This window comes from Typopeltis vanoorti, chromosome 22, assembly GCF_054136105.1.
Source record: "Typopeltis vanoorti isolate ZY-2024b chromosome 22, IOZ_Tvanoo_1.0, whole genome shotgun sequence".
Taxonomy (NCBI): Eukaryota; Metazoa; Arthropoda; class Arachnida; order Uropygi; family Thelyphonidae; genus Typopeltis; species Typopeltis vanoorti.
Window position 1 is genome coordinate 35,805,652 of NC_143570.1, and position 14,320 is coordinate 35,819,971.

The window sequence follows — 14,320 nt, forward strand, 5'->3', positions numbered from 1 at the left end:
TGACTGATTCACGACAATGCTCCAGTCCATATGGCTATTGTTCCAAAGGCTGCCGTGAAGGTCTGTTTCTTCCAGAAGATTGAACACCCACCCTATAGCCCAGATCTAGCACCCAGTGACTACTACCTCTTCTTAAAATTGAAGAAAGACCTTTGAGGAAGAAAATTTTCAAATGAAAATGAGGTGAAAGATGCAGCTTTAGGACATTTTGCAGACAAAAGTTCAGACTATTTTTTCAAGGGCATAGAAACGTTAATTCAAAGATGTAAAAAAGTGTGTTAGAGTATAGGAAGATTATGTTGGAAAATGATACAGTTGTTTTCTTTCTATCACCTCTGTAAGATAGTCAGGCCAGTAACTTATGGAATCACCCTCGTATATACGTTTTTTCTTTGGTCATGTTTCAGTTTACATTAATTGGGGGGGGGGGATTTGGGGGCTCCTATTTTCTGGACTAACAAAATTTCATGTCGGCTGGGGCGTCGCCTGGTTAAACAAGGCCCCTGTTGTTTTCACCAGGGAACCAGGACGAACAGCGAAAGGTCAGCTACTGGAACAAATCGGAAAACAAACCCCAACTCAACATCACCAGAGTTAAAAGATCGGTACTATCAACGTAAAAAGCCTGAATGGCAGAGAAATGGAGCTAGCTGAGGAATTAGATAAGTACCAAATCGACATAATAGGGGTAACTGAAACAAAAAAGACAAAAACTGGCAAGATCTTTTTGAGCAATAAATACAAAATATTATATTCAGGCAATAACAATCTAGGAAAAGGAGTAGCCATAGTATTCAACACAAAATATGAGGCTAATCTTCTTGAATGGAAGTCAGTCTCAAGTAGAGTAATGGGGGAAAATATGAGAATGGGGAACTGGACAATGAGACTTATTTGTGCCTATGGTCCCACAGAAGGTTCTACTAAGGTAGAAGTGGAGGAATTTTTTGAAGCTTTAGAAAAAGCAACTGACACAATTAAAAATGAAAAGTTGGTCCTTGTTGGGGATCTAAATAGCAGAGTAGGAAATGATTGTGAGACATACAAAAATATTTTGGGAAAATTTGGAGAAAAGAGCAAAGCTAATAATAATGGCAAATATCTGTTGGATTTCTGCTCAGGACATGGACTGGTTATTACTAACACCATGTTCCAACATAAAAATGTGCACAAATTCACATGGAGAGAAGAGGCAAGGAATAAGAAAAGTCTCATTGACTGTGTTATTGTTGATAATGATGCTTTCTCCATGGTGCAGGACACCAGAGTGTACAGAGGATTTGAAATTGGAAGTGATCACTATCTAGTCTTGAGCAAGATAAAATTGAATCTCATATTGAAAAGAATAACATGTAAGAAAGTTTTAAAGCGAATAAAAGTTGGGCAGCTCTCAGATGTGAACTGTAGACTAAAATACACAAAGATTATTGAAGAAAAAATAGAAGAGTTTGAGAACAGGAATCAATCCTTAGAGATTCAGTGGCAAACTCTGAAGAAAACATTGATTGATTCTGCCAGAGAGGCATGTGGTGAGGTTGTCTGTAAGGATAAAAAAATCAGAACTCCATGGTGGACACAGGAAGTTAAAGAGGCAGTGCTGGAAAAGAAAAAAGCATATCAAAAGTTCTTATCAAATAAGTCAGCTTGTGCTCTTAGAGAATATAGAGACAAATGCAAGAATGCTAAACACTGTGTAAAACCAGCTAAACAAAAGTTATGGGTGGACTTTGGCAAGAATATTGAAAATAAATATCAAGAAGTAGCAAAATATTCTGAAGTTTGTAGAAGAAGCTCAGGAATGGAGGAAAGAGTGCTGTAAAAGGAGTTAGAGATGATAAAGGTTACATGAAAACGGGGAAAAAAGATATTCTTGAAGTATGGAGTAATTACTTTGAAAAACTGCTAAATGAAACAAGCAGTGATGACAGCACAGTGGTAAAAAACACCAACCAGGCATGCAGTCAGGAATACATATCCATACTTGAAGTAGAAAAACCCATCAGAGGATTGAAATGTGGAAAGGCAGCAGGAGTAGATGATATTTGACTAGAAATGCTGAAGTATGGTGGTATAAAAGTCTTACAGTGGCTGCACTGCATAGTTCAGAAAGCCTGGACAGATGGACAAATTCCCCATGATTGGAATAGAGCTCTCATAGTACCCATATATAAAAAGGGAAATAAAACTGCATGTGAGAATTACAGAGGTATTTCCCTACTGAGTGTTCCTGGCAAGATCTATGCAAGTATACTTGAAAAACGGTTGAGAAGAATTGTGGAAGAAAAGCTTGGTGAAGAACAAGCTGGATTCAGGCCAAATAGAGGCTGTCAGGATCAGATCTTCACTTTACGACAAATAGTCGAGAAAGCAAGAGAATATAACAAAGATCTGTATTTAACTTAAATATAAAGAGCTAATAAGCTTCATTTCGGCAATGAAAACATTACTTAAATTAAGGGGATATTAAATCCCACATAGTTTTAAAACCGAATAAGAAACTCAAAGATTGGAATCAGAGAGTTTCTTGCCGAATATAGTAAGCCATTAAGTATCGACGACACTAGCATTAGCAAATGCAAGTGATCCTAGTACGTAGTACAATACCGGACGACTCGTTGTAAAGGTGGGGGAAGTTCAGATCGCTATTCTTAGGTATTTTCCATAATTTAAAAACACATTTCCTAGGAAATGTATGCTGTTATTACATTATGGAGGGAGGTCACTACCCAGAAAGGTTTCAGCCTTTTTTGAGGCTTCATCAGTGAGTAGCTAGACCTAATACCAAAGTGTATAGCGAAAAGAACTTATATACTCTGCGAACGAGTTATCCAAACAGGTACAACCATTAAGTTACTTAAATATAAAGAGCTAATAAGCTTCATTTCGGCAATGAAAACATTACTTAAATTAAGGGGATATTAAATCCCACATAGTTTTAAAACTGAATAAGAAACTGAAGGATTGGAATCAGAGAGTTTCTTGCCGAATATAGTAAACTATAAAGTATCGGCGACACTAGCATTAGCAAATGCAAGTGATCCTAGTACGTAGTACAATACCGGACGACTCGTTGCAAAGGTGGGGGAAGTTCAGATCGCTATTCTTAGGTATTTTCGATAATGTAAAAACACATTTCCTAGGAAATGTATGCTGTTATTACATTATGGAGGGAGGTCACTACCCAGACCGGTTTCAGCCTTTTTTGAGGCTTCATCAGTGAGTAGCTAGACCTAATACCAAAGTGTATAGTGAAAAGAACTTATATACTCTGCGAACGAGTTATCCAAACAGGTACAACCATTAAGTTACTTAAATATAAAGAGCTAATAAACTTCATTTCGGCAATGAAAACATTACTTAAATTAAGGGGATATTAAATCCCACATAGTTTTAAAACTGAATAAGAAACTCAAAGATTGGAATCAGAGAGTTTCTTGCCGAATATAGTAAACTATAAAGTATCGGCGACACTAGCGTTAGCAAATGCAAGTGATCCTAGTACGTAGTACAATACCGGACGACTCGTTGCAAAGGTGGGAGAAGTTCAGATCGCTATTCTTAGGTATTTTCCATAATGTAATAACAGCATACATTTCCTAGGAAATGTATGCTGTTATTACATTATGGAGGGAGGTCACTACCCAGACCAGTTTCAGCCTTTTTTGAGGCTTCATCAGTGAGTAGCTAGACCTAATACCAAAGTGTATAGCGAAAACAACTTATATACTCTGCGAACGAGTTATCCAAACAGGTGCAACCATTAAGTTACTTAAATATAAAGAACTAATAAGCTTCATTTCGGCAATGAAAACATTACTTAAATTAATGTTAATGACAAATTAAAACATTATGACATTACTTAAACTAAAATTAATTAATGTCCGGTATTGTACTACGTACTAGGATCACTTGCATTTGCTAACGCTAGTGTCGCCGATACTTTATAGTTTACTATATTCGGCAAGAAACTCTCTGATTCCAATCTTTGAGTTTCTTATTCGGTTTTAAAACTATGTGGGATTTAATATCCCCTTAATTTAAGTAATCTGTATTTAAGTTTTGTCAATTTGGAAAAGGCATATGACAAGGTGCCAAGAGAGAAGCTATTCAATACGCTGCAGTTATATGGTGTCAGTGGGGCATTATATCAAGCAATACTTAGTCTTTATTTGAGTTGTAAGTCAGCAGTTAGAATTGAAGGAAGTACAGGAAGATGGTTTAATGTTAAATCTGGTGTGAGACAGGGATGTACATTATCCCCTCTGTTATTCATTATCTATATGGATCACATTATGAAGGAAAGTGGTATTGAATATGATATCAAAATTGGAGATGTTAATGACAGCTCTTTGCTTTATGCAGATGTTATACTTCTAAATAAATCCGCTACAAGTCTGCAAGATTCTCTGACTAAATTGAATAGCTATTGTAATAGATATGGTATGAAGGTCAGCAATAAAAAGACAAAGACAATGAAAATAGGCAGAATCATTGAAAATGTCAACTGTGCTGTGAATGGAGAAACTGTGGAACAAGTAAAACATTTCAGCTATTTAGGCTCGATTTTTACTGAAGATGGTAAATTAAATATGGAAATAGACAACAGACTCAGCAAAGCTGGTATGGTGGGAAGTCAATTGAATAAATTCATATGGAATGAGAGAGAAATTAGTCAGAATACTAAATTAGCTGTATACAAGACAGTGTTCAAACCAGTTTTAACTTATGGATCTGACAGCTGGGTCAGAAGTAAAACACTTGACCAAAGAATAGAGACCACAGATATGAGAGTCCTGAGAAAGATTAGAGGCGTGAACAGATTGCATCAATGGCAATATCATATTAAAAACGAGGATATTAGGAAAGAACTTGACATTGTCAGCATCCAGGAATGCGTTAACAGAGCTAATCTCAGGTGGTATGGTCACTTGAACAGAATGGGAGAGGAAAGATTAGCAAAACAAGTGTTCTCTGCCAGGTTGGCAGGAAAACGACCCAGAGGTAGACAAAGATATAGGTAGATTGATACGGTACAAAGTGCCTTAGACGATAGAATATAAGATCTGATAATGTTGGAGTCTTGACAAGTAACAGACTGATTTGGAGGAAAATTGTAGATAGGAAATTAATAATGATGTAATTTTTTTCATGTAGTACTATCATATCCTGTACACCCCTTGAGTGGTACATGGCAGGAATTTGATGATGATGATGACGTATAATAAAGCAGTATACATCTCTGAGAAATGAATCGTTTCCTTAATGAATTAAAGTAATTTTAAAATATCACATTTTTGTGCTTTGTTATATTTTGCTAATAATTAAAGTTACCATCATTAGAGTAGAACTGAGAGAGAGAGATGAGAAATTGTTACAATAAGCAACACAGAATTGCTTCTGGCATTGGACAATAATACCTATAGCAAGAAAATAGCAGCTTAATGCTCATGACGACTTTCTACACGTATAAAGACAAACATCAAATTATTTTTGTTTATATGCATTTTTAAGGATATCTGTGGTTTAGACAGTGTAATTGTCCATCTATGCAAGTAATAAAAAAAAAAAAAAACTTGATTATCGCTAAATTTGAAGTACCATACACCATCATCAGCATCAAATTCCTGCCATGTACCCTCAAGGAGTGTAAAGGATATGATAGTACTACATGAAAAATTTGCATCATTACTAACTTCCTATCTACAATTTTCCTCCAAATCAGTCTGTTACTTGTCAAGACTCCAACATTACCAGATCTTATATTTCTATCGTCTAAGGCACTTTTTACCGTATCAATCCACCTATATCTTGGTCTTCCTCTGAGTCATTTTCCTGCTAACTTGGCAGAGAAGACTTGTTTTACTAATCTTTCCTCGCCCATTCTGTTTAAGTGACCATACCACCTGAGATCAGCTCTGCTAACGCATTCCTAGATGCTGACAATGTCAAGTTCTTTCCTAATATAATCGTTTTTAATATGATATTGGCATTGATGCCATTATCATATTAAAATTATTATATGGTTTTATTAGATGGTTCACGCATCTAATATCATATTAGATGCGTGAACATTATCATAGTTCACGCATCTAATCTTTCTCAGGACTCTCATATCTGCAGTCTCTAGTCTTTGGTCAAGTGTTTTACTCCTGACCCAGCTCTCAGATCCATAAGTTAAAACTGGTTTGAACACTGTCTTGTATACAGATAATTTAGTGTTCCGACTAATTTCTCTCTTATTCCATATGAATTTATTGAATTGACTTCCTACCATACCAGCTTTGTTGATTCTGTTGTCTATTTCCATATTAAATTTACCATCTTCACTAAAAATCATGTCTAAGTAGCTGAAATGTTTTACTTGTTCCACAGGTTCTCTATTCGCAGCACAGTTGATATTTTCAATGATTCTGCCTATTCTCATTGTCTTTATCTTTTTATTGCTGACCTTCATACCATATCTATTACAACAGTTATTCAATTTAGTCAGAGAATCTTGCAGACTTGTAGCGGATTTATTTAGAAGTATAACATCATCTGCATAAAGCAAAGAGCTGACATTAACATCTTCAATTTTGATATCATGTTTAATACCACTTTTCTTCATAATGTGATCCATATAGATAATGAATAAAAGTGGGGATAATGTCTTTCTTCAATTTTAACTGCTGACTTACAACTCAAATAAAGACTAAGTATTGCTTGATATAATGCTCCATTGACACCATATAACTGTAGCGTATTGAATAGCTTCTCTCTTGGCATCTTTGTCATATGCCTTTTCCAAATCGACAAAACTTAAATACAGATCTTTGTTATAATTCCCATGATTTCTCCACTATTTGTCGTAAAGTGAAAATCTGATCCTGACAGCCTCTATTTGACCTGAATCCAGCTTGTTCTTCACGAAGCTTTTCTTCCACAATACTTCTCAACTGTTTCTCAAGTATACTTGCATATATCTTACCAGGAACACTCAGTTGGGATATACCTCTGTAATTCTCACATTTAGTTTTATTTCCCTTTTTATATATGGGTACTGTGAGAGCTCTACTCCAGTCGTCTGAAATTCGTCCCTCTGTCCAGGCCTTCTGAACTATGCAGTGCAACCACTGTAAGACTTTTATACCACCATACTTCAGCATATCTGGTCGAATATCATCTACTCCTGCTGCCTATCCACATTTCAAGCCTTTGATGGCTTTTTCTACTTCAAGTATGATGTATTCCTGACTGCATGCCTGGTCAGTGTTTTTTATGACTGTGCTGTCATCACTGCTTGTTTCATTTAGCAAATTTTCAAAGTAATTTCTCCATACTTCAAAAATATCTTTTTCTCCCGTTTTCATATCACCTTTATTATCTCTAATTCCTTTTACAGCACTCTTTCCTCCATTCCTAAGCTTCTTCAACAACCTCCAGAATATTTTGCCACCTTCTTGATATTTATTTTCTATGTTCTTGCCAAAGTCCTCCCATGACTTTTGTTTAGCTAGTTTTACACAGTGTTTAGCTTTCTTACATTTGTCTCTGTATTCTCTGAGAGCACAAGCTGACTTATTTGCCAGGAACGTTTCATATGCTTTCTTCTTTTCCTTCACTGCCTCTTTAACTTCCTGTGTCCACGATGGAGTTCTAATTTTTCTATCCTTGCAGACAACTTCACCACATGCCTCTCTATCTGAATCAATCAGGGTTTTCTTCAAGGCTTACATTGAATTGAATCTCGAATGTTTGGTTCCTGTTCTCAAACTCTTTCATTTTTCCTTCAATTAGCTTTGTGTATTTTAGTCTACAGTTCACATCTGAGAGCTGCTCAACTTTTATTCGCTTTAAAACTTTCTTACATGTTATTCTTTTCAATATTAAATTCAATTTTATCCTGCTCAACACCAAATAGTGATCACTTCCAATTTCAAGTCCATGTCCTGAGCAGAAATCCAACAGGTATTTGCCATTATTATTAGCTTTACTCTTTTCCCCAAATTTTGCCAAAACATTTTTGTTTGTCTGATAATCACTTCCTACTTTGCTATTTAGATCCCCAACAAGGACCAACTTTTCCTTTTTTATTGTGTCAGTAGCTTTCTCTAGAGCCTAAAAAAATTCCTCCACTTCTATCTTAGAAGAACCTTCTGTGGGTCCATAGGCACAAATAAGTCTCATTGTCCAGTTCCCCATTCTGATATTTGCTCAAATCACTCTACTTGACACTGCCTGCCATTCAAGAAGATGAGCCTCGTATTTTCTGTTGAATACCATGGCTACTCCTTCTTTTCCTTGATTGTCATTGCCTGAATATAATATTTTGTATTTATTGCTCAGAAAGATCTCACCAGTTTTTGTTTATTTTGTTTCAGTCACCCCTATTATGTCGATCTGGTACTTATCTAATTCCTCTGCTAGCTCCGTTTCTTTGCCATTCAGACTTCTTATGTTGATAGTACCAATCTTTAACTCTGGTGATGTTGAGTTGGGGTGTGTTTTCAGATTTGTTCCAGGAGCTGACTTTTCGCTGTTCGCCCTGGTTCCCTGGCAAATACAACAGGGGGCCTTGTTTAACTGGGTAACGCCCCAGCCGGCATGAAATTTTGTCATGTTGTACCATCACTTTGTATTTTGGTTTAACCAATAGGAATACGATTTGGTCGGCTAAATCCCAAATTGCCAGCCCATCCTCGTTCGTTCAGTATTTAGGTAGATATCCAACAGGATGCACCACGAGAAGGTGAGGATTGGACATTAGGTCAGAAGCCCTGGTCGGTTCTCCACATTCCTTTAAAGGCTATCTGGTGGTCTCCTCTCAGTTATATAGCTTTGACCCTTAAGCATACCATACACATTGCTTAAAAAATGCACTTATTTGTTGTCCATGATGAGTGTGAATTTTTAGTTGATGAGTAAAAAAAAAAAATATTAATACAGAAGAGGAGTTTCAGGTTAATCATTGGTTTTCTTGATGTACTGCAAATTCTGTTTTATGTCATAAATAGTTTTTTCATGTTTTCCTTGCTTGTGTCTATTGTGGAATGCTGGTCATTACAAATAATTGTTTTGTTGATTATCACTGATTTTACATAAAGGAATATATTACCCAAAGGTAATAACCAGTTAATTGCATCATGTCATCATAAAATAGATACACAGTGGACAGCAATAACTAGCTTATTTTTACTCAAGGATAGAATATGCAGAATTTGGCTGTTAATAGTGAAGATTAAAAGTTGAGAAAGAAGTAGTTATTTTCCTAAAATATTTCATTATATTTATTGTAACCTGAATATTTTTTGATTGTTTTCTGAGTTGCCACCATGTCATGATATCACTGGCCCTCTCCATCAGACAGTGTTTCAGAGCCAGTGAAAATTCAGAAATGCATTAATGTAGTTATGTGTAGAACTAAGAGTTTTATTTTATTGAGAGTTTTTCATGATACTAAATGCATTCAACATTTGCTTATAGTGACAGAGAAGAAATTTTCTTTCTTTTCTTTTTTTTTTTTCATAGAAGCAATTCAAGACATATTTACAACCAAAAACATAGCAAGAAATGGTATTAATAAACAAATTGTAATAAATGGACTTGTATCACTTATAAAATGCATGAGTTTTTTCCTTCACAGACTGATAAACACACCAATGAGAACACTGGTAGTTATACAAGGTTAAAATTAGCCATGGCATTAAGAAAAGCTTATAAATTGATCAGACCCTGGAATAAACAGATGAAAGTGATGACATATTAAAGGACTAAGATTGAATACATCCAAGCTAACATCTGATGAATGAGATTGAGCCCTGTTATGTTAAGTATGCATGCATGCTAAAAATTATATTTGTGGATAAACTTGATGTTCTTCCATAGGCTACTGTGTTCAGTGTTGATGCCATATTGAGCCAGACTATAACTTGCAGTTCACCATATTAGAATGAAGTGTCCAGTTTGATCAAAATTCAAGATCTAAATTGATCAGCTTCCTTAGAAATCTATAATTTTTACCCCCCCCCCCCCATAAACTAAATTTACTCTAGAGAAAGAAAACAGGTGAAAAATTTCCCTTCTAGATATTTTACTGAAACAGATCACGCCTGTCTGCCATTCGAGAAAATGCTTTTTTTTTTTCTTGAAGGCACTCTTCCCAGCTCTATACCACTTACCTTAACGTATAGATACATAACGAAGAACTCAGCAGAACCACACCACTATTCTGCAGAGCTCATATAACCTTTGTTTTATTAATACAACCCTAAAACAAAACGCTGTACTATGAAATCCTTGATGCAGCAAAATGGGCAACCCCCACCTCATCACCCAGACAGTTGTAGATAATTACATACCATCTTTCCCAACTATTGTTGAAAAAGGGTTCAAGTCCTTATATATCTGGTATTTCCAAACATGTTACAGAATCCTGTGTTAATGAAGTAATAAACTATTATGTTTTTGCCCACATCCAAAGACAAACAAGCTCCAAGGTATATGTGCCATATGAATGTAGCCCTCTCTTATTTTAGTCATATCCACTATTGAGAATTGCACAAATCTTGTTTAGGTCAGCATATATCGACACTGAACATAGGAAGGACATCATCCTCAACCATGGAAGGTTGTAGGCATGAACAATAATGGATTATCCATGTCAAAGCTTTGGGAAATTATGATGTTGAAATAGCTTTTTTAAGTGAACAAATATTACATACATTATTCATGAATATGTCCTTTTTGTTCTGTTTAAAACGATTCATCGTTTCACGAGTTATTGTACATTCCTATTTTGTTTTCAGACTGGCTATTAAGATTTTGTATCCTTGAGAATAGAATGAGTTATTCTCTACAAAATATGTGATGCTTTTGCATTGTTTAGGTTTGAATAATATAGGAAGGCCTTGTAAATTTTTTTGAACAGACATGAATGCAGGTCCTGACTTCTGGTGTTTGTGATATCAGATATGATTCATATCCTCTTGCTTCTGATTTCTGCAGAACGGAACTCTTTGTAATAATTTAAACAACATGAAGAAGTATTGTATGAACATCATAAGAGACTGTGGATAAATCTTATACCTGATGGTTGGAAAGAAAAAACTTTGTATCTGAACAAGTAGAATAATAAATGCTGTTATACTGCTACTGTCTTCTGAGATGCCCTAACATAAAAGATGGTTATGCAACAATTATAACTATTAAAGGAGAAATTTAATGCAATGTTCATCAGCTGAGATGAATAACAGACATAATTCTTACAGGAATGAAGGCCCTCATTCTCAGTTCTGCCAGAATTTCTGACAACTATTCAAGCCTTAGCAAATCAGCCAGAAGAATACACAGAGACATAACATACTGGTCTCGTAGCTATAGCTGCTTTGGCTGTAATTCCAAATAATCCAAGAGCCTTAGTTCTCCACAACAAAATCCATTCAGATTTTCACAGATAATGTACAAAAGAAAAAAAAAAAAAAGAAATACTGCAGAAAGTTAATTCCAGTGTTAATAAATACTAATGAGTTGTGTGTGAGAGAGAAGAGAATATATTAAAATATAAAAAGGATATATAAGAAGAATGTGTGTGTGTGTGTGTGTGTGTGTGTGTGTGTGTGTGTGTGTGTGTGTGTGTGTGTGTGTGTGTGTGTGTGTGTGTACTACAACACACAAAAAAAATTGCTTCACATTACATTATAGAGAAATGTTTCTTACTCATATAATATGCTAATTAGTATTTCAAAATGATATATTAAACCTAGTGATATCTGTATGCCTATTAAGTTGCATATAATATTCTGTATATTTTCAGCATGCTGTCATCGAAATGCTGGAGAACCTACATAGCTATCATAAAAAGATGCTTGTACTTTTAGAATGTTTACATGCTTTGGTGAAACAACTTCCTGGTTATCCTCTGGGAAAGCATGTATGTATCTCTTTCATTGTGCATTTTATGGAATCTTTAATAAAGGATTTTTTTGCTCAAAATCCACTTAAAACTATATAAAAAATACAGGTATTATTCATCAGGGTGTGCAGTTTATGGTATTTATACATTAGTTTTTAACAGATAACTCTGTATCTCCAGTTTATATGACTGCCATCATTATCATCACAATCATAAAATAATTTACAAACCACCAAAACAAACTTGGTCTATCCCATCTCTTCTTAAAACTATATAAAAAATAGAGGGTATTATTTATCAGGGTGTGCAGTTTATGGTATTCATACATTAGTTTTTAACAGATAACTGTGTATCTCCAGTTTATATGACTGCCATCATTATCATCACAATCATAAAATAATTTACAAATCTCCAAAACAAACTTGGTCTATCCCACCTCTTCTTGCTCACCAACATCCAGCAGTCTACATAGGAGATTTTAATAGTCAACATTACTCCTGGGGCTATTGTAGAAATGATATCAATGGTACTAGACTGAATGGAATGGGCTGTGAAAGCCTTGGGCTATCACTGGTTTTTGATGCAAAAGACACTGACACTTTTAAATCAGGTAGATGGAAGAAACACTCAAACCCCCCGACCTCTGCTTTGTCACATGTAACATAACATTGAGGATAATCCTTTACCCACTGATAGGAAAGTACTTGAAAACTTTCCAGGATCTCAACATAGACTTGTTATAGTCACTATAGGAACACAAATCCCGATTATACAATCTGTGGAAAGACTGAGATGGAATTTTCGCAAATGAGACCCAGAAGTAGTCATACCTTTTGGCAACTGGTATATGGAAATATGACTTCTCCATTACTTCCACCTCAGTATCACTACTTCTGGGTTTGGCTCCCACTGATGAGACCTCAATAAAGGTCAAAACCAGTCTGGGTATCGGCCCTTCCCTTAATGCATAGCATTATACATGTCCGTAAGGAGATGTGCTTTGCATTATGGGAGATACTAAGGCATGCGAACTTATACCACCTTTACCACGAGTTGCCCCAGTCCTGAAGATACTTCAGGTGCAAACTTTGTTTGCTTACACTTGGATAAAGGATTAAACTAAATATATAATATCTAGTCTAACGAAGTGAATAAACTTCCAACGTCTTCCTCTAATCCAGAGTAATTTAATAGTAAGGTGTGACACCTTTTGGCAACTTGTATAGGTAAATATGACTTCTCCATTACTTCCACCTTGGTATCACCACCACTGGGTCTGGCTCCCACTGATGAGACCTCAATAAAGGTCGAAAAACGGTCTGGGTAGTGGTCCTTCCCTTAATGCATAGCATTATACATGTCTGCAAGGAGATGTGCTTTGCATTATGGGAGATACTAAGGCAAGTGATGAGAATTTATACCACCTTTACTACGAGTTGCCCCAGTCCTGAAGATACTTCAGGTGCAAACTTTGTTTGCTTACACTTGGATAAAGAATTTAACTAAATATATAATTTGAGAGCAGTAAGAGTTTTCATAAATTAGTTCGTTGTTACTTATATATACAATTTTGTAGAAATAATGTGGAACACTGAATAGAGCTGGTACTTTCTTGCAAATCTAGTGAAGTTTGTGAAAACACTAGTACAAGAAATGTGAAAAACAGTGAAGGTAAAAATGTGCTTAATGCAAATGACTATCATTTAAGAAAATGAAAAATGAAGAGCTTGTTCAGAGAGAAAAGTTTGGACTTTTGGTTCCATATACAATCTGAACATTCGGCACTCACCAATGTAGCAATGAAATATTAACTGCCATTCTTCTCGACTTATAACTGCAAAGTTGAGTTTTCAACACCTAAAGTACCAAGTTATAATTTGCATATGCCAACCACTCCACAACTTTGCACTTAGTATGTGAAGATTCACCTCTGGTAGAGAAAAATATAAAGGGTGGGGGTATGGGCTAGTGGACTTCCGAGTTGTATGCTTTGTCCAAGTGTACCATGGTCTGAGAAGTTTGAGAAATATTGCTTTAGGTCATTGTGTACAGCAAATACCTCCTCCAGCTTGGCCAGAGGAATTGGAAAAGGGAGCCAGTTAGAGTTCTGGTCATTAAAGTCACCAAAGAAGATGGTTTCACTGTTATGGAATTTGAATTGCAGCCGAACATGGCAGCACCCACTTCAGGTTCCAGTAAGAAAGGTGGTAGTATTTCATCAGGCAATGAAGGTCACCTACCACCTTATAGGTCTAGTTGGCATCTCCTCCAACTAAGTAGGAGGAAATGCTCACTGGTATTTCCTGAGCACCTTCATTAAAAATAAGCTACACCTTGAAATGCAAAATTGACTTGCTCATCATTGGCCTATAGTGACCCAGAAAGTGGTGATTTGTGCTTCAAGACAACTGAGTTGAATGTGGCAATTGG

The 14,320-nt window shown here is 35.7% G+C and overlaps 1 protein-coding gene across 1 annotated transcript in view; it reads left to right on the forward strand.

Moving 5' to 3' along the window:
* The window catches only part of Orc3 (origin recognition complex subunit 3), a 283,514-nt gene that overhangs the window by 144,280 nt on the left and 124,914 nt on the right, over positions 1-14,320 (forward strand). Inside the window, exon 12 of the mRNA XM_090412057.1 lies at positions 11,792-11,908. Coding sequence (XP_090268183.1) covers positions 11,792-11,908 — 117 coding nt within the window. The remainder of the gene's footprint in view (positions 1-11,791; positions 11,909-14,320) is intronic.